The sequence below is a fragment of the Trachemys scripta genome, chromosome 2 (genome assembly GCF_013100865.1).
Source record: "Trachemys scripta elegans isolate TJP31775 chromosome 2, CAS_Tse_1.0, whole genome shotgun sequence".
In the NCBI taxonomy this organism is placed as follows: Eukaryota; Metazoa; Chordata; order Testudines; family Emydidae; genus Trachemys; species Trachemys scripta.
The window spans coordinates 85,239,219-85,259,052 of NC_048299.1; the positions used below are offsets into that span (position 1 = coordinate 85,239,219).

At 43.3% G+C, this 19,834-nt stretch overlaps 1 protein-coding gene across 2 annotated transcripts in view; it reads left to right on the forward strand.

Moving 5' to 3' along the window:
• Positions 1 to 8,006: 8,006 nt before the first annotated feature.
• AVL9 (AVL9 cell migration associated) overlaps positions 8,007 to 19,834 on the forward strand; it is a 71,670-nt gene continuing 59,842 nt past the window's right edge. For both annotated transcript variants that reach the window (XR_004644509.1, XM_034761145.1), the window contains exon 1: positions 8,007 to 8,274. Coding sequence is in view for 1 of the 2 variants with exons in the window: in XM_034761145.1 (XP_034617036.1) it covers positions 8,179 to 8,274 (96 nt within the window). In the remaining variant the exon portion in view is untranslated. The remainder of the gene's footprint in view (positions 8,275 to 19,834) is intronic.

Genomic DNA, 19,834 nt, shown 5'->3' on the forward strand with positions numbered 1-19,834 from the left:
CAGCTTCTTGAACAGGCCAGTGTTCCAAAGATGCGTGCGTCATGCACCTTTCCGGACCAGCCTGCGTTAATGTCTGTGAAATGCCCACGGTGATCCACAAGCGCCTGGAGAACCATTGAGAAATACCACTTGCGATTAATGTACTTGGTGGCTAGGTGGTCTGGTGCCAGAATTGGAATGTGCGTGCCATCAATCGCCCCTCCGCAATTAGGGAAGCCCATTTGTGCAAAGCCAGCCACAATGTCACGCAATGTCCCGAGTCACAGTCTTTCAGAGCAGGATGTGATTAATGGCCCTGCACACTTCCATCAACATGACTCCAACAGTTGACTTTCCCATTCCGAACTGGTTAGCAACTGATCAGTAGCAGTCTGGAGTAGCCAGCTTCCACAGTGCAATCACCACACGCTTCTCCAGCGACAGGGCAGCTCTCATTCTCGTGGTTTTGCATCGCAGGGCTGGACTGAGCTCATCACACAGTCTCATGAATGTGGCTTTCCTCATGCAAAAGTTCTGCACCCATTGCTCGTCATCCCATACGTGCATCACGATGTGATCTCACCACTCAGTGCTTCTTTCCCGAACCCCAAAGCAGCGTCCCACTGTGGTCAGCACCTCCATGAATGCCACAAGCAATCTTGTGTCAGAGGTCCTCCTTGTGGCATGATCAATGTCGCACTTCTCTTGCCTTTGTAGTTTAAGGAATAACTCCACTGCCACTCGTGACATGTTGGTCAGAGTGAGCAGCATACTGGTCAGCAGTTCGGGATCCAACCCTGCAGCCCAAAAAAGGCAGGGCACCCTTGAAAGATGGCACCAAATGCAGATGGAAGCACATAGATTGCTGGAATGCGAAGCAATGCCTCACAGGGCATTGGGACAAGACCCAGGAGGCCCCGTGACCCCCTCCAACTTCCCACAACTCTTAGTGGCAAAAGAGAAAGAGGTGCTTTGTGGGATAGCTGCCCATAGTCCATTGCTCCGAATAGCGCTGCAAGTGCCACAAGTGTGAACAGGTTACTGCGCAGGCAGCTCTCAGTGTGAATGCACAACAGCGGTTTTCCTTCTGCGCTCTCTGAGCGGCACTGTAACTGCCGGTCATGTAACTTTGCCAGTGTAGATGTGCCCTACGTGCATAGGACAGGTTCACAAGTACTGAGACTGAGGGCTTGTCTACACTGGCAATTTACAGCACTGCAACATTTTGGCTCAGGGGTGTGAAAAAACACACCCCTGAGTGCAGCAAGTTTCAGTGCACCCAACGCTGGTAGCTACACGCCTCATGGAGGTGGGTTTTTTAGAGCAGTGGGAGAGCTCTCTCCCAGCACTGTGCCACGACCACACAAGGCACATTAAAGCGCAGCCAGTGTAGACTAGCCCTGAGGAGCAGCATGAGAACACCCACTGAGATGAATGGTGCAGTTCATACATCTCAGACCTACTGTTTCAAGCTGTATTCATCTCCATGGGATGTTTGCTGAGAAAAATCTAATTGAGGCTTCTTCACACCTCTCAGCCTCCTGTGCTGCAAATAGATAGGGAGAGGTCCCTCCCCATATACTGGGCCCTAGTTTGGGGTAGGAACTCTGCATCTCCATTCTTCTGCCCCTTCCTGTCTCTGACTGTTATAGGCACACTTCACAGCCCAACAACCTTCCATGGCCCCTCCAAGCTTATGAGAGGCATGGAGTGGCAAGGAGGAAAGTTGAGTTGAAGGGCGGGGGGAAAGGCTCAAAGCAAATAATTCTTAGGGTATGTCTACACTGGAAACTTCAAAGCGCTGCCGCGGGAACGCTCCCACAGCACTGCTTTGAAGTGTGAGTGTGGTCGCGCATGAGCGCTGGGAGAGAGTTCTCTCAGCACTCCTGGTAATCCATCTCCACAAGAGGATTAGCTCTGAGCGCTGGGTCTACACTTGCACGTTAAAGCTCTCAAACTTGCTGCACTCAGGGGGGTGATTTTTCACCCCCCTGAGCACGGCCGGCTTTAGGCCAATTCAGCCGATTCCGCTGAATTGGGCCCCGCGCTAAGAGGGCCCCGCAGCTATCCACCCCGAGCCCAGATCACTTCCCCCTCCTCCCCTCCCCTGAACGCTCCACCCCCTGCTCCTCCCCCTCCCCTGCTTCCCGCGAATCAGATGTTCGCGGGAAGTCTGAAAACAAGCAGGGGCAGGCGGCAGCAGGTAAACTGGGGTGGGTAGGGGGGCGCGAGGAGGGATCCGATGAGGCGCAGCCCAGTCCGGCTCCGGCCAAGCACCCCCGGCCCCGGCGGCTCTGGCTCCGGCTCGGGCCCCGGGGCGCCGGCCCGGCCCCGGCCCCGCGGCTCCGGCTGAGCACGCTGGCCCAGCCCCGGCCCCGCGGCTCCGGCCTGGGCCCGGCCAAGCACCCCCAGCCCGAGCTGCTCCGGGCCAGGTCGGCTCGGGCCACAGGGTGCCGGCCCCAGTTCTGGCCGAGCGCATCGCCCCAGCCCCGTGGCTCCGGCCCGGCCCCAGCGCTGGCTGAGCACCCCCGGCCCCGGCCCGAGCGGCTCTGGCCTGGCTCGGGCCCCGGGGCGCCGGCCCTGGTTCCGACCGAGCGCACCGGCCCGGCCCTGGCCCCGCGGCTCCGGCCCGGGCCTGGCCCCGGCCGAGCACCCCTGGCCCTGGCCCGAGCGGCTCCAGCCCGGCTCGGCTCAGGCGCCGGGGTGCCGGCCCCGGCCGAGCGCACCGGCCAAGCACCCCTGGACCCGGCCCCAGCAGCTCCGGCCCAGACCCAAGCCCCTCGACCCCGGCTGGAGCGGGGCCCGATTCCTGGGGGCGGGGCTTTCAAGCAGCAATCGGGCCCTACTCTTGCTAAAGCCAGCCCTGCTCCTGAGCCAGCAAGTTAGAGCACTATGAAATGTAAGTGTACACAAGCCTTTAATCAATTCCCGTGGCTATTACCAACTCTTGGGAGAGCAGAGTGAAGACTGTGTTGCATGGGGAAGCATAACTTTGTATTTCCTAGTTTTCAGAGTTTTTACATTTGTGTCACCTTACATTTTCATTTCTTGATTTTCAGAAGTTTAAGTTATGCATTCTCCTACATTCTGTTAGGGCATGAGACATCACTGGGCAACCTTAACTCTGCGTTAGCCAAGTTTTTTGGTCATTTAATTTGGTTAGCACTAACAATATGCATGTACACAAACTATAAACAATCCCAACTCAAAAAGAGTTTACAAGCTAAAGATGCACACGGGTGCCCCATCTTGGATTGGCATCCAAAGTGGCAATGATTGAAGTGTGATGATGGTACTAAATATTTTGACTAGTCCTACTGACTCTGAAGTGCTGCATGCCTTTCAAGAATTGTGGATGCTCAGCTACTTTTAATAGTAGAACCAAGCAAACAACATAAGTGTGGGAGAAAGGTGCAGTGGAAGGCACTTTTTTAGCCTTTCCTATTGTCTTGTATGTGTAAAACTTCATTTTTCATTCTTTTTTATTTTGTTATTTTTAAAAAGTTTTTAAACCTTGCCTTGTCCATACTAGAAAGTTTACCACCAAAAGTTCAGCCAATACAGTGTCAACAACAAAACTATTTCAGCAGAGTGTGTTCACACATGGTTGTTGGTGCCAATGCTTTCTGTTCAGACAGTGTTAATTTGTATTGCAGAAGGCATACTGCACTGTAGGAAGCCATCCCAGTGTCTTCCACGCCATCTTCAGGAATGCTGCCTTCTGAGAAATAATACTGTATTGTGGGATACCCGCACACTTCTTAGGGAATTGTAGGAATTTAGAGTTAAATGCTCACAATTCTCTCTGTCGACATATATACTTAGGTTTAAGCATTTGAACAGTCCCATTGAAGTTATGGGATTACTCATGTACTTAACGCCCATCTTGTCCAGGATAGGAGCCTTTGTTTGTACTTTTGTATTTTTTCCAACATTTGCCTCATTGCCTTTTTCTGTAATTTTTAACAAAGTTGTAGACTTTTTCTAATTATCTTTTTAGTTTTTTTTTTAACTGATGTCTCCTTGGGTATTTTAAATATCCAAATAGAGATTCTGTGTCTGTATAAAATAAATTTTGACTTCCTCATACTCTGTAGAACATGCAAACATACTATTGAACTCCACCCTCTGCTATCACTAACTTCCTTGTCCTTCCTCCCCTCCGTTTCCCTTGTACACTGGAGGCTGTCTCACCAGTCCAAAGAGGAATGAATGACACACACAAGTCTATTTCAGGCCCTTATCTCAGGGCACAATTTGTTGTTTAAACACAAAACTCAAAGAATTCCCCTGATCAACACAGACTAGCTCCCAGAGGCTTTTTCCTGACCAGCTTCCCACACTATAGAACAATGCTCACAACTCTCCTTTCTGCTCACTATCTGCTCTTCAATCCCAGCAGGCAATTTTTTTGTTTTTGTCACATGCTGTCCATCGTGTGACCCTTTTGCTCTTATTTCATTCATCTGGGGAGGTGAACTAAGCTTGGCGCAGGTGCAGCTGAGTCCCAATTCCTCTAAAAGCCAGCTCACCCTGTGATATGCCCTATCTCCATACATACAATTTGTCTAAACTAGAACCAAATACAAATCCTACACTAATTAATTCTGCAAACGGTCACACTACTAGCAAATGAGCAGAATTACGTGCAAAAGCATATTCCAAAGTCTTTTGCAGTGGAAAAGCTGAAGATAAAATTCTGCTGAATTTAAGCCTTTATCTGAGAAATAGAAATGTATGTTTGAGACTTCAACTAAGATAATATTATAGTGGATGTGGAAATGTGTTTCTAATCAGATAAATTTGATTTAAAGCATATCCATTAAAGAAGCATCACTGCAAATAAAAAAGAGTTGGCAGTTCCTGGTTGTCATTAATTAAGAATGCAGTAACAGATAAAGAAAGTCCCTCTAATTATTGTGCCAATGGTATAGTAGCAGTCAATATTATTAAAATATTACAGCTAAGCATAAGAGGGCTTTGGTTAACATATGGTTAATTGTGTTGTTTGTATATTAGCTATGCACAGAGTGAGTAAATTCCATAAGGAAGATGCACTTTGCATGTGTCTGTGACTGTTCCAACTGTGTATATCACAACATCCACCTCCCTTCCTCTTTCATAAGTACACGAGTAAAAATGAATAGGGCAAGCTGCAGAATATGCAGGGAATATGGCAAGCAAGTTGCTTTAAGATATAGCAGCAGGATCCCTGTTTTATTACATGGCCTGGCATTTTGCAGAACAATTTTTTATCCTTTCTATTGCCTCACATAGCAGGAAAGAGAATTTGGAACAATGAAAAAAAATCATTAGGATTTATCCAACGTCTACATCACATAGCAGTGAGAGCAGTTTCACACTTCGTTTCTTTGATCAACTGAATATGAAAAGTAGGTATTCCCCTGCCCTTTTTATAGTATTGAGTGATGTAGCTCTCACTAAAGTGAGCTAATATTTCATATCACTTTTCTTTCTTGAAATTATAACAATAAAAAAAGTGAGACAGAAAAGGCCTAAAAACTAATCATTTGGCTGCCAGGGCAGATTGTTCTCTGGAGTTTTTTGTTCCCTAAAGTATATTTTCTATATAATAGAATTCTGTTGAAGCTGAGAAATATTATGTAATTATAGGCTTTAATCTATTGTTATAGTTTGAGCCCTTGGGTATTGTGTTAATGCTGAGATTTTCCTGGAGCATTTTTTTTTATGCTTTTAGAAACAGTCTTTTCATCTGATTTGTACAGGGGAGCTTAATGACTGAGGGCCTGTCTGACGCTCTGTACCTTGGGGAAACACCCTACACCCCCATCTTCATCTTTATAAAATGATTGTGTGGTATCCAATGCAAAGTTTGTCATGTTGGGTGTCTTCGGAAGGCTCATGATGCACTGATCATGGTTGTTATAGTGCTGTTATAGTAATTGTTACAAGTAATGTTATAGTAAGGTTATAGGTTATAATTTCATGTATATAGTTATGAGGCTGAAAATATATCTTCATGTCTTAAAATAAGCCCAGGCAAAAACTCTCCAAGAGCTGAGAGGCAATTCACACCTCATCAGGGCATGTATGGGACAAACCCAGCCCAGCCTCACAGGAACAAAGGACGCTGGCCTAGGCAGCAACAAAAGGATCTGTGGGACTCTCAAGGGAGTCACCCCTCTTCCTTTAGTCACTTTGGAACTGCGATGAGGTAATGCTCACCGGACTCTGAAGGGTGGGGGGAAGCCAAGAGGGAAGAAAGGACATGATAAAGGGGAGAGACATTTGCCATGCTCTTCCTCTCTCTTCCACCTACATCTACAGACACCACACCAAGTGACTGAAGCGCTGATCAAAGGGAAGAGCCTGGCTGAAGAGCAACCAGCCAGCCTGTGGTGAGAAGTATCTAAGTTTGTAAGGGCACTGAAAATGTTAAGATCAGCTTAGAATGCTTAAAGAGTTTTGCTTTTATTTCATTTGACTAAGTCGGATTTGTTATGCTTTGACTTATAATCACTTAAAATGTATCTTTATGGTTAATAAATCTGTTTGTTTCTTCTACCTGAAGCAGTGTGTTTGGTTTGAAGCATGTCAGAGACTCCCCTTGGGATAACAAGCCTGGTACATATCAATTTCTTTGTTAAATTGACAAACTCATATAAGCTTGCCGCGTCCAGCGGGCATAACTGAACACTGCAAGATGGAAGTTCCTAGGGTTGTGTCTAGGACTGGAGATATTGGGTAGTGTCATTCGGTTGCACAATCCAAGGAGCAGCTTACATGCCAGAGGCCATGCATGAACAGCCCAGGAGCGGGGGTTCTCATAGCATAGCAGGGTAAGGCTGGCTCCCAGAGTCAAGGATTGGAGTGACCTAGCAGATCACCAGTCCAGATAACACCAGAGGGGGATGATTCTGTGTCATTCCTATTTGGTATTGGGGGGAAAAAATCTGTGTTTAATGTCAAACCAAAGGGAACTTACTTGTCAAATTGAAAGAGAGCATTGGACAAGTCTGAATTTCTGCAGCAAGAAAGTGGTAGCAGTGCCGTATGACCACAGCAAGAAAAAAAAAGAACCACAGAGACCTGAATTGCTTGTGCCTCAACCTAGCCATCATAAAGGATAAGTCGCTGGCCAAACTCCCACCATGTGAGGACACTTTTGAAGATTATGTCAAAACATCTTGGCAAACAAAGATTTGGATGTCTTCACATGTCGGTAAACAAGATATTGGATCACCATTGCAACATGGATGGGAAAATGAGGATGATGAATTACTTCCTGTATTCTTCTAAAGCCCAATGGCTTCGGAGCTTCTACAAGACCTTATTTGTGCCTGTACCAGTAGGGGCTTGCTGCACAATCAACTATGTCTATAGTCTTCCCTGCACAGAACTATGTACATGCCAAGTTCAAGGCAATGAAGACTGTGGTAACCCATGCACTCTCAACAGAGATCATGATGATGATAATGATGTTAACTAAAAACATCACCTGTCTTATTACTTTTCAATGATTCCTGTACAAATGTATTATTTGCTTGTTTTAGCCTTTAGATGGTTGTTCTAATGCTTTGACCTTACAAAGAAACCCAATTTTATGTCTTGAAATAATATATATCATCACCAACGTAAAATACATGACTGCAAATATTTCAGAGTGGTCATTTGAACCTGTTGAGAATGTCACTCTTTCCCCCCGTTTTTTCAGCAACTACTTGACAGCTCGTCATCAGGCCTCATGTGAAAGTAGGCAGAAAAGCTTCCAACGGTGTGTGTAGGCGGGAGGGTACAGTACGGCCACCAAATGGGTGGTGTCACATGCCGCTGGCCCAGTAGCCCCCTCTCAGCCCCCGTCCTTCTCCGGCCTGTGAAGACAAGAGAGAGAGAGAGCAGGATGGAAGGAAGGAGAAGAGGAAGGCGAGGGAAGGTTCAGACAGCAGCTGCAAGGGAAGAAGGACTCAGAGCAGGAGGGAGGCGGCTGGCCTTGGTGCCCTGCACCGCCCCCTCCCCGCTCCACCCCCGGCGGGGCGGGGCGGGCCGGGCCGGCTGCGGCGCTGCGGAAGCGGAGGAGGAAGGCACAGGCAAGGGGTGTGGAGCGCCCCTGGCTGGTTCGGGGCTTATTCCGCGTCGGCCCCTGCGCGGGGGAGGCGGGGCGCGCAGAGGAGCCCGGCCCGCTGTAAACATCCTCCTGAGAGGCCGCCGCGGGGCTCCATGGAGACGCAGGGGAAGCCCCCGCCGCCCTGCAGCCAGCGGGGGCCGGTGCTGCACATCGTGGTGGTCGGGTTCCACCACAAGAAGGGCTGCCAGGTGAGGGGAGAGGCCCGGGCTCCCCTGTCCCCTCCCTCCGGCCTGCATTGCTTCCTGCCCTGTGCTTCCTCCTCCGCCCCCCTCCGTCGCCTTTCCCCCCTTCCCCCCCCCCCCCCCCCCCCCCTTTCACCTCTGTTCACCCCCTTCCGACAACATCTGCTTGTCCCCCCGCCCCGCTGCCTTCAGTTCTTTATCTGCTCCCCTCCTCCCTCCATCCTTCTGCCCTTCCCTACGCACATCTTCCCTTCCCTTCATCTTCACACCCCACATCTAGCCCCGTCCTCTTCCTGTCTCTGTGCTTGTGTCTTTCAGCACCAGGATGAAAGATAAAAATGTGCCTGCATTATTATTCTTATTATTTTTTGCTATGTGTCTCACACTGCGTGGGGGAGACCATATAAATTGAGATTTGGAAGTTTCACTCATTTATTGAAAATCTTGGTTGACAAATACAGCAAAATCCTTTCATCACCAAAGAGACTCTTAATGCTGTCCCTAAAACTAATTTGGGTGCCTGATTTGTCACCCTTCCTTCCTTAAGTAGTACTTACTTTGATGAGCAGTCCCATAGAGTTTAGTGTGAGTACTTCTGTGAGGTTGGTACTCCCCAGCATGAATAAGGGTAATAAAATTGGGGCCCCAAAGGATGCATGGGATTTAACAGGTCTGTTAGCTCTGTGCATTTATTATTTGTTGTTTTTCAGTTCCATGTACCATACTGGTTTCTTTCTCTTTCTCTCATGCACCCTCCTCTCCCCCCGCCTCCCACGCCCAATCTTCAACTGTAGAAACTGGTTATGAAGATACATATGACATCTAGGTCCTAAGGTTCTGGGTTTTCTTGTTGGCCGCTCAGTGCTTTTTTGTCAGTGTGTATGCTTGAATATTTAAAAAAAAAAAAAAAGATATTCCAGTAGAAACTAATACAAAACTTGTGGGTGAGGCTGCATTTGCTCCGACTGGCCTCTGAGAAGAATTAGTCCTTAGAGAAGCAATGACTCAGTTTGCTTAGTTGGTAAATGTTGGCTATACCAAAGTTAATATTTATTCAGATGGATAAATGATTTTCTCTAATTTCAGACTTAAGGATTTCATTCTGAGGATAAAGTGATCTTAAAGAGAGTTGGCAGAATAGGATTTGACTATGCAGACAAAAATATTTTAAACTAAAATAGCTGTTTACAATAATAGATACTGATCAGGAATGGGCTATAGGGAATGGGAATGTCCCAAAAGGTAAAGAAAGAGATTTTAAAAAAAGATATTGGAACAGATGAGCATTTATAAATGCAGGACAGCTTAAAAAAATAAGAGTTGGATAAGTTCTAGCTTTCTCCACCTTTTGCCTCTAATAGCCCAATATGTCACTGCAACATCACAGGCATAACAAAAGGATAAATAGTTCAGTGGCTTCAGAATATTAAGCTTGTATTAAATGTTAAGTATGTATATCCTTCTCCTCCACTATATTATGATTTTTTTTTACAGTTGTTTAATGTGGAATGTAAGGGGAAAGAGCATCATACTTTATACTCCTTGAATTCTCGTACTTCTCCCTGTACCTTTTTCAGAGCAATGATGCAGTGCAGGATTTTGGTCCAAACCTGTGTGGTTTTTTGGCCTGTTCATACAGTTCCTGTGCCACAAAGCAATGACTGTTCATCTTTTGCACCTTATTGTTCCATTGTTTAACTAAAAGAACTTTTTTATCATGGTATTTAAATTTCTAAGGTGTGTATGATTGCGGGAGTCTGGAATGTCTGTTGTAGATGCTTTTGGGTATCAAAAGGGAGAATCATAAATGGAGTGTTCAGAGTTGCTTCTCCTGTCCTCTCCCTGTCAAGACAGCCAGTGCTATGTCCAGATTTGCAATCCAGCAATTGGCAGACATTACTACATTGCATAACAGTGTTAAATGGCCTAATGCTGAATTACTGTTGCCCTTTCATGTACATTTGTTTATTGATTTTTAAAGTGAAGTTAGGTTGGTGAGATTAGTTTAGATATATCTCATCTCATCTCAGCTCTTGAAATCCTGGACAACCTCTCTCATCTCTATTCCCAATAAAAAAACTCTTAAATAGTACTTTCTTTTGTTTGTTACCTAAACAGTCATCAAATTAGGCTGCATATCTTTATCTTCAGTGAGAGCCATAGTTAGACTATTTCTACTGAGTAAAAGGTTTCCAAAGCTTAGTCAGTAGTTATAGTAAGCATTTTTTCAGTTATATTGTGAACTCTTGTTATGTCAGTGAAAGTTATTAATGGTTTTTCTTAACACAAACAGTTCTAAGTATCATTCTTTTTGTCCTTTTTTTTTCTTTTTTCCCCTCCTTCTCATTTTCTCCCATGTTCACACTCTTTACAGATTGCACTTTACCCTCAAGGTGATAACTGTTCTGTAGGCAGTTTATTTTTTACAGCATATTTGGGGGGGGGGGGAAATGAATTTTGTATTTCTGAAGTGTTGCTGCTTGACACATAGAGTATTCCCTCATCCGTTTATCTGCAGGACTGATTCAGCATGGACAATGGCATTGCAAGGTTCCCTACTCCATCAATTTATGTCCATGCTGTCTTAGAAGGATCATTTCTAAAAATGAGAGTACTGTATAGTTCAGTCTCTGTGCCTTTACTGTCTTTGGCCTCTGCTGAGACTGTCAACAAGGATACCAATTGTGATGGTGTGTTCTATGATGTGGACTATTATTATCTGAGGATTGGTCTGAAGCCACCAGCTCATTTCATTAAGGCACCAAAGACACACTGTTCATATTTTGGGTTATGTTCTGACACCACACAGTATGGTAGGTAGAAAACAAAACAAAACAAAAAAAGAAGAACCCATAGAACTTCTCCTCTGATCTTACTAACAATGGCTGAAGCTTGAAAGCATTCATCTAGTACAAGCATTACTAATCAATAGATGTTTTGGATGACCCAAATATATTTTAATAAAATCAAATATTTTGAACATTTTTGATTACTATAGACCTGATTTAATGGGGCTATTCACAGGAGTAAATTTACACTCAGGTATGTGTTTCCAGGATCAGTTGCTATAACAATAATTAGATTCTTTTTGGGCTTGCAGTATTTATCAGACACCGGCTAGACAGTGGCTGTTATGGAAGATGGACACTGATTGGGTGTTAGCAGAAAAGCCAGCACATATTGCCCCCAGCTGCTTAGAGGGAATGGAGGTTGGAGTCGCATGTACTTTTGTCTTCTGCCTTCTGTGGTTTCAGCATTCTGTTGGGGGAGAGAGGTATCCTCTCTTCCCTTTCTGTTGCCCTTCCCTCTGCCTACAGGAGCAGCAGCAGAATGAAAATGATGTGATAATTGATGACTGGAAGTTTCACTCTGCTACTGGAACCCTGCTCACTGGAGAAACTTTTCAAGTACTGTGATCTGTGAGGTTCTTTTATATTTTTTCAGAAAATTCATATGAAATTGACTCTTTTTGCAAATCTTCTTGGCATTATATTGAAACACATTGGCACCTCTTCAATCTAAAGTAATCTCTTTTTGGTAGAAATTAAAATCTGTAATGCAAAACTGCTGCGTGTGTAGATGTACACTTTATGTATATGTAACACTTGGCATATATATTGTGGATTCTTTGTGTATGATTATTAATAGATAGCAAAAGTAATGGGACCTTTATGTGCTCTGAGGGTAGACATTTTAATTAGATTTGAATTGCTCTGTATAGATATCTTTTGGTTACCTGAAGTGTCTGTCTACTCCTGTTGCCCTTGTTCAGGAAAAGGAAGGTAAATATAGGAAAATTTAAGCTATATATAATAGAAATGTAATTTATGTTAAAGGTAATGCTGTACATATATTTTTCTGGGAGTATTTTATTTTTTTCTAAAATTTTGTATGGAAACACGACTAGTTGTACATGAAAATGATTTATTTGGTGATCGTATAACAAACCTCAGAGCATCAGCCTATTTGAGATGATTTTATAGTGTGAGGCTAATTTGTAATTTTTGCAATGCTCTTGTCTAAGCTGATTCATCTTGTGTTTTCTTCTGGGTAAAGCAGGCTTATTTAACATGAGACAAATATTTACAACACATGAAATAGAGTGTTTGCTGAACAACTAGAGAAAGCTGACAGTTACATTTTCTGGGTAATTGTGCAAATTTCAGAATTGCCACTGATCATTGAGATGGACTTGCAGTGTGTAGAAGCAGCATGGAATCAAGAATCCTGATTTCAAGAACAGATCATGGGGATCTCTCAGGCTAGTAGAGGTTAAGCCTGTTGAGGAGCCGTATGTTCAGTTTCTCTGTAGCAGGAGGCATCCAAGTATACTGCTGGTTTAGCATCCATTATTGACTACTTATGTAGTGACATTGATGAAATATTCAGAAAGAGCTACTTACCGTACCTCTTCACCACAAAGAAGATGTCGGTATGATAATGACTTCTTAGAATGGGAAGAAGACGCTATCTTGGAGACTAGATCCCTCTGGTATTTGATTTGTTCTGCAGCAATACATTAAGAAAGGCGATAATCTATTTGAATACTGTACTATGATAGATTTCTATGCAGCACTTACAGGGTGAGTCTACACAGCGAGCAGCATTGAGTCTCAGGGCCCGGATCATCAACAAACTCAGGCTTGCATGGCTTAGGCTACAGCTGTGTAGCATACACTCTGCCCTTTGCTTCAGAGCCCAAGCTCCAGCCTGAGCCCAAAGGGCTACACAGCTATTTTTAGTGCCTTAGTGCAAGCCTGAGTCTGTCAACCCAGGCTCTGAGACTTGCTGCCACTTGCTGTGTAGATGCATTTGTTGTGATAAATTATATGGAATGTCACTTTCCGGATAAAAAATAAAATAGCAAATATCATCCATTAAGTTATGAAACTTGCCGAAAGTCCCCGGTGGCATTAATTTAATCAAAATAGTTTTTTACTATGAATAAAATTACTTAGAATATGTAATAACATCTAATGGGCTGTTTTAAAAATATATAAAACCATTATCTTTAGTCCCTGTCTTGTCAGCCACAGAGCAGTAAGGCAGGAGAATGGATAGGAGGGAGCAGCCGCTTCCTCTTTAGCTGTGTTTCTGCCTCAGACTCCGTATAGTCAGAAAGACCAGCAGCACTTTCAAGATACAGCTTTATAAACTGTGCAGGCCTGATTCACTGCTATTCTGCACCTTGTGTAGTAGTCTGTGCCAATATGGAGTGGATGTAAAATGTTACCATTCTGATTTGGTAGCATTTTACACCTACTTTGCACTGGTGTAAATGACTACACAAGATGCAGGACAGCCGTGAATCAGGCCTTGTGACCCTTTGTCTGAATCAGATAATCAAAACTGACTCCCCATAATTGCACAGTAAAGCACTAGTTATAAATATGATTGCTCCTGCTCTTCCTTGCCTTCTGCACAGTACAGGTTTTAACTTGGAAGCTCTCAGGGTTCCACTGAGACTGGTTTAGTTGTTTATTACCACCACCTACCCACATACAAAAAAATCTGAGCATGGGAAAAGTTACAAATATTAAGGAACAAAATCAACCCCAAACCCATAAATCATGGAATCTGTGGCAGTAAGGCTGGCATTTTGGCATGGTTTACATATAATGTGTGTAGTTTTAGGTGAATGTGTAATACATTTCTCTTTCCAGTACTTTTAAAATGAACCCCATCTCATTCTGTGTTCCACTTTCCTTATTGGCAAAAGCGTCCTTTATTTGATTAGTCAAAAGCGTAATTGGAAGAGATGAATTTCAGTTGATATTCCAAAATAGATGTAAAATATTTTGTCCCTTCAGAACTATATTTTGAAGCCACTTGGTTAGATAACCTCATTGTTGTGGCCAGGGAAGAATTAATATTTTGCTAGTTTGCTGCTTTTTTAAACCCATCCCTTGATTACTCAGAAGTAATACCAACAACACTTTCCCCTTTTTGTCGGCTGTGAAAGTGTACCAATATAGTTTACCCATTTTATTTTTAAAATAAATAACATGGCTTGAGTATTAAGAGTCAGGAAGAAAAATCATTTTACTAGTGAGATAAGAGGGAATGTTTTGAGCATGATCCTCTCATCCTCAGATATATGTGTGGCTGGTATGTTCATGTTTTTAGAGTACAGGAAAGTTGAAAGGAGAAAAGATGTTAAACAGGTTCTATTAATTCAAAAATGTCTCATACCATATCAAATCCCAAAGCCTTAAGATAAATAATAAAAAGAACCAACATGAAAGATTTGGCTCAAAAGCATATTTCATTGTTGTTTTCCTACTGTCTCCTCAGTTTTCTCAGCTCCAGCCCATAGTGGGGTAAATGTCTAGTAGACCTGATCTATGGAATATTTGCAGTACTGTATTTTTCATGTAGACATGGAGGAGGCTGCTTTCAAAGTATTAGGTTCTTGATACCCTTAAAAATTATGGTGAAACTGTTGGCTTTTATCAATTTATGAAACTTGGAGTAACCGAAGGAAAATATTGATTGAAATATTTCAATTGTGAGAGAAGTCCTCAACATAAAACCAGTTGCTGGTTCTTCAGAAATGAAAATCATGGCAGTACACCAAGCCAGGACAGCTCAAATGTAATAGAAGTACCTGCAGGAGAACTGTGTGTTTATATGGAATATCTGCAGGTGGCTTGCTCACTTAGCACTTCTAGAGACATCTCACTTAATTCAAATTGGCTTATTTATGTTCTGTTGTCCAGCTAGTTTCAGGGTACTTTAGAAAGGCTTGGATTGCTAGAGCTATTTCTTATATACATTAGTGCTTTTCATCTTTCAAATATAGATCATCTTTTGTAGCAGGTAGTACTGAATTTCACAGTCTTTTAGAGTAACTGACACGAGCGAAAACAAGTTATTCCTGGTTTTGGTTTTTCTGCCACAAAGGTATTGCTCAGAACAATAAAATATTTTCTCTCCATTAAAACTGTGTTAGCTCAGGAACATGATTTGCTTTTAAAAATGTTAATTATGTTATACAAGTACCGAGTAGCCTACTAAACTCTTATTTCTCTTTAAGATTTTGTTAGACATTTCTCTTAGGAAAATTATAGACACAAATCATGTGATGAAAATGCTGGCTTTGGGGAGAAAGCATCATCTTGTGGCTAAGGCACAAGACTGGGAGTCAGGAGAATTTTGTTCTATTCCCAGCTCAGCTACTTCCTGTGTGACCTGGGGCAAGTTATTTGAGATCTGTGCCTTAAAGTTTCATTATCTGCAAAATGGGGATGATGGCTTAAAGTAATTTATTGGTAAAGTGTTTTGAGTTCCTCAGAAGGAAGCTGCTATTATAATGCAAAGTGGTGGTGGTATCTTAAAGAATAAGGAAAATATTGACTTTTCACCTTGACCTCTCCACAGAGCTTAAGAAACCGTTTCTCTACCTGAAACTTATGTGGGGATTGAAGGGATAGAATTCACTGCAGGCCCACATGCAGATTGTTGAGCAAATACACAGTCTCTTTACCAGTTTCGCCTCTTATCTGGAGTAGGAAATCTGATCACTCGTATGTTATAAATTGGGTTTAGTGGCCACTAAATCTGTGTAATTCAGACACAGTGACCATGTCACCAACTGACCTCAAATCTCTCTTCCCACTTGTTTATGAAGAGCTGGAATGAAGCCCAGTTCTGGTACACTCAGTATCCAGGATCCCATGTGCACTCATTCTGCAATCTGCCCACACCGTAGTATGATGGGTGAATATTGCCTAGAATGCACAGCTCCAAAGCATTCTTTCTGCTCATTTAAACGTACCCATCTCTAGTGGTGATGAAAAAGCAAGTTGGATAATGGGATATTACTTTTTATGTCTTGGACTGATTGTGCATCCAGTTACTGTTGTTTGCTCCAGATCCTTAATTTGTAAAACAGCAGTAACTGTTGCTACGCATTCCTATGCAGAATGAGTTTGCTGAATACATGTAATAGTGGACCACTTCAGTGCAAAAATGCCTATTCTTTTTAGTGGGGCAAAAGATTGTGTTCTGAGAGATCTTCCAAAGCATGTATTTAACAAGTATCGTAACCATTGAATGTGAATGTTTGTTTTTCTCAAAAGTACAGTAATGAAAAAACAACATAGCTTACATGTCAGGGAGGCAGTATGATTTTGTTTCCCCCCCACCGAGAATGAGTTCACAATATAGGTTGCCTGTGTGTTACATTACAGGTACAGTGTGGGTTCCAGGAATGAAACCACTGATATTGTCTTCCTTACCTTAGACTTGGTTTCTTCTGTGTTGCTGGCACATCAGCAGTCCGGTTTCTCCATTGATTAGTCACTTTGTAATTGTGATACTTCTTCCCAGATGAGGCCAGCATATTCAATATCCCCTCTCATGGTCTTCTGGCAGTTCTTCCTTGGACTTCCTTGTTTTCTCTTTCCTTTTTTGCATACCTAATTTAATGCTTGCTTAACCTGTCTCTCATCTTCCATATGGCGTGCCTGTTCCAACTTCCTGAGCCTTCTTTCTTTGATATATTCTAACTTATCCTGCTTTGTCAGTTCCCTTAGTCTTGCATTTGTTATTTTGTCTTTCCATTAAATGTGTAGAATCTTCGCCAGCCATCTGTGGTGGGCATCCTCCAATCTCTCTTTTTTAACCACTGTTATTGGCCAAGTCTCTGCTTCACACAGTAGCATGCTCAGTGCAATCTCATGGTATAATCTGACCTTTAATTTGGTGTGGAGACCTCTTTTTCACCAGATGTTGTTCCACCTTCCAAAAGTCGTATTTGCTTTTCTTAATCTCATATATATCTTTTTCATGGCCACCTTCAAATGTCATCACACTCCCCTCTTCTATCCATTCACTTTCTTTTCCATCCACAGATGCTTTTGTGTCACAGTTCAGGGCAATTCTGCCTATATTCCCCTCCATGGTCCAGCAAGGCACCCACGCTGAAGCTTCCAGCTCTCCAGCCATCACCTCTCTTGGTCAGAGACATGCATTTCTCTCCCTCCTGACTGGGTTTTTTCCAAGCTGCACAGTTCCCTGTTTACACTATGAATTCCCTAGCAGACTACATAAGCAGCCCTGCTCTGCTTTTCTCCTCAGAAGCTATAAACAGCATAATGACTCACAGTTGAGTTACCACATAGTTCTTAGCTTCATTCTAAGCAAGACCATTTATTTTTAAGGTGGTGAGAACATGTTAAAAATAAAAGAAACTACACGCATTAATAAGTTAAGGAGACGGGGAGTGGTCTTTGCTAAAGTGCTCCGGTTGGTGTCAGTTCTTCGAACCCTTCTCTAAAGATTGGGGTCCTCCTTGTTTGCTTTACTACAACAAAGGCCTTGAGTCACTTTAAACTCAGGTTATTTATTCAAAAGTCCTTTCTTTGTTTGCTGGTCTCTAGAGAATCCAGTTTGAACCAGTAAATGCAGGTCTGTCCAGCTGCTAGTGCCTCTCGGGATGTGTTAGGACCTGAGTGAATTTGCCAAATTACCACTATTCTTTGTTCCTGGAGGACTGTTGCCCTCCTCCCTCATGAAATTATATACAATGCCTAGACCACAGTGAAACATACATTAATACGGTAAGATTTAACTTAATTCAATCTGGTTTGTCCAGGGTATTGCAGGAAATTGCCATATATGTCACAGTTTGCATCTGTTGTCCAGTTTCCTACTTTTATAATCATGGTTTTCTCTGCATTAACTTAAAAATTTATGATGCTTCCTGTTCTACCTCTGATGTAAGGACAATCATGTTCCACGTTGTACTTAGTAAAACAGTGTCATTGGTAAAGTCAAGGTTGTGTAACTCATCCGCTAACCCATTTTGCACTATCCTTGATGCCTTTTATTGCCCCTTCATCACCCAGCCTATTGTTAATCGAGAGAGGATTGGTGATATCACACATCCTTGTCTAACCCCAGTAGCAAACCCAGATCTGTATCATTCTTACTGTGCATTTACTTCCATCATATAAACTCGTTATTCTCCGGTATCCCATAGTTTCTAGCAATATTCCTCAATTAAACACTTTCTTAAAGTTGATGAAGTTGATTAAGCTGGATCTTTGCCAAGTAGTAGCTTTTTCAATGATCTGTCGAGGAGTGAATATCTGTTCACAGTATGATCTATCTAGAGGGAACCCAGCCTGTTCTTCTTGTAATATTTCATCCACTGCATTCTTTGTTCTATTCAGCATAATGGTAGTCAGTACTTTGCCTAGGATTGATAGCAGTGTAATACTATTTCAGTTTGGGCACAGAGTAAGATCACCCTTTTTTTGGTAATACCACTATGATACCATCTTTCCAGTGCTGTGGCACTTGTTCTTTCACCTATATTTAGTGTATAATTTAGGAACATTGGAAAGTTAAAGTATTCTTCCCGCTAAGATGCAATAACGCACACTGAATTAAACATTTAACTTTTTTTTAAAAAAAAAACCCACCCGTATGAAACATAGGTAATCCTTGAAAAGAGTTATTTTTTAATTGAACATGTTTTCTTACATCTTAGAGGGAAGAATACTTTAACTTTACAGTGTTCCCAAATTATGTATTCTCTCATTCTATAATTGAGAAATACTCATTCATGCATGTAGCAAAAGAAAGCCTAGTGTATTGTTCTGTATCTAAATACATCAGTGATGTGAAATTGGCCTGAGCAATCAGTGCCTGGCCTATTTTCCACTTGCCTAAAGAAAGCATGTGGAAAAATATCCTGAAATTGTATGCTTGCCTTTCAACGAGTTACTTTTACAAGCAGGTTAAAACATAGGAGACAGCTAAGAAGCAAAAAAGGTTATGGTCTATTCTTTTTATACCTAGATCAAAATATTTAAGCTTTCACCTCATGCCCTATGATTCTGCTGTGCAATTGCAATCTGGTAGGGTGGGTCTTCTCTCCAGAGTCCTAGGTTGTGGCACCCCTTTCCAGAGGTATGCTAGAGTCACCCTCTGGCTGCTTGTGGGGTTGATTTATTCTTGACCTATTTGTAGGGTTACCATTCGTCCGGATTTACCCGGACATGTCCTCCTTTTTGTGCTAAAAATAGCGTCCGGGGGGAATTTGTAAAGCACTCAAAATGTCCGGGATTTCCCCCCTCCCCCGGCAGAGCAGAGTGAGCGGCTGGGAGGGCTGCAGGAAAGTCCCCAGCTGGACTCAGGAGCAGCTGGAGAGGAGCTCCGCCCTGCATTCTGAGCAAGTGTATCAGCACAAAGTGCAGCCCTCCCCTTTTGCAACTGGGAGCGGTTTCTGCCATGCAGCGTAGCAAAACGGATTTTTGGAACAGGGAGATGGAATAGGAGCTTGCTCCTTCCACTCCATGCATCAGCCTGGTATTGCAGCATACCAAAACGGGAGCGAGAGCACTTTGTGCTGATACAAGGGCAGCTCTCCCCTGCAGCCCGGTCCGGCAGCACTGTGCAGGGCCAGGGACCGGGTTTTGTTGCGCTGGGGAGCGCAGCCACGTGTCCGGCTCAGAACAGGGTGTTGGGCTCTGTGCGAGCAGCAGGGTAAGGGGGCCAGGGGGCAGGAGAAGGGGCAGGGAGGTTCTGGAGGGGGCAGTCAAGAAACGGGGGGGGG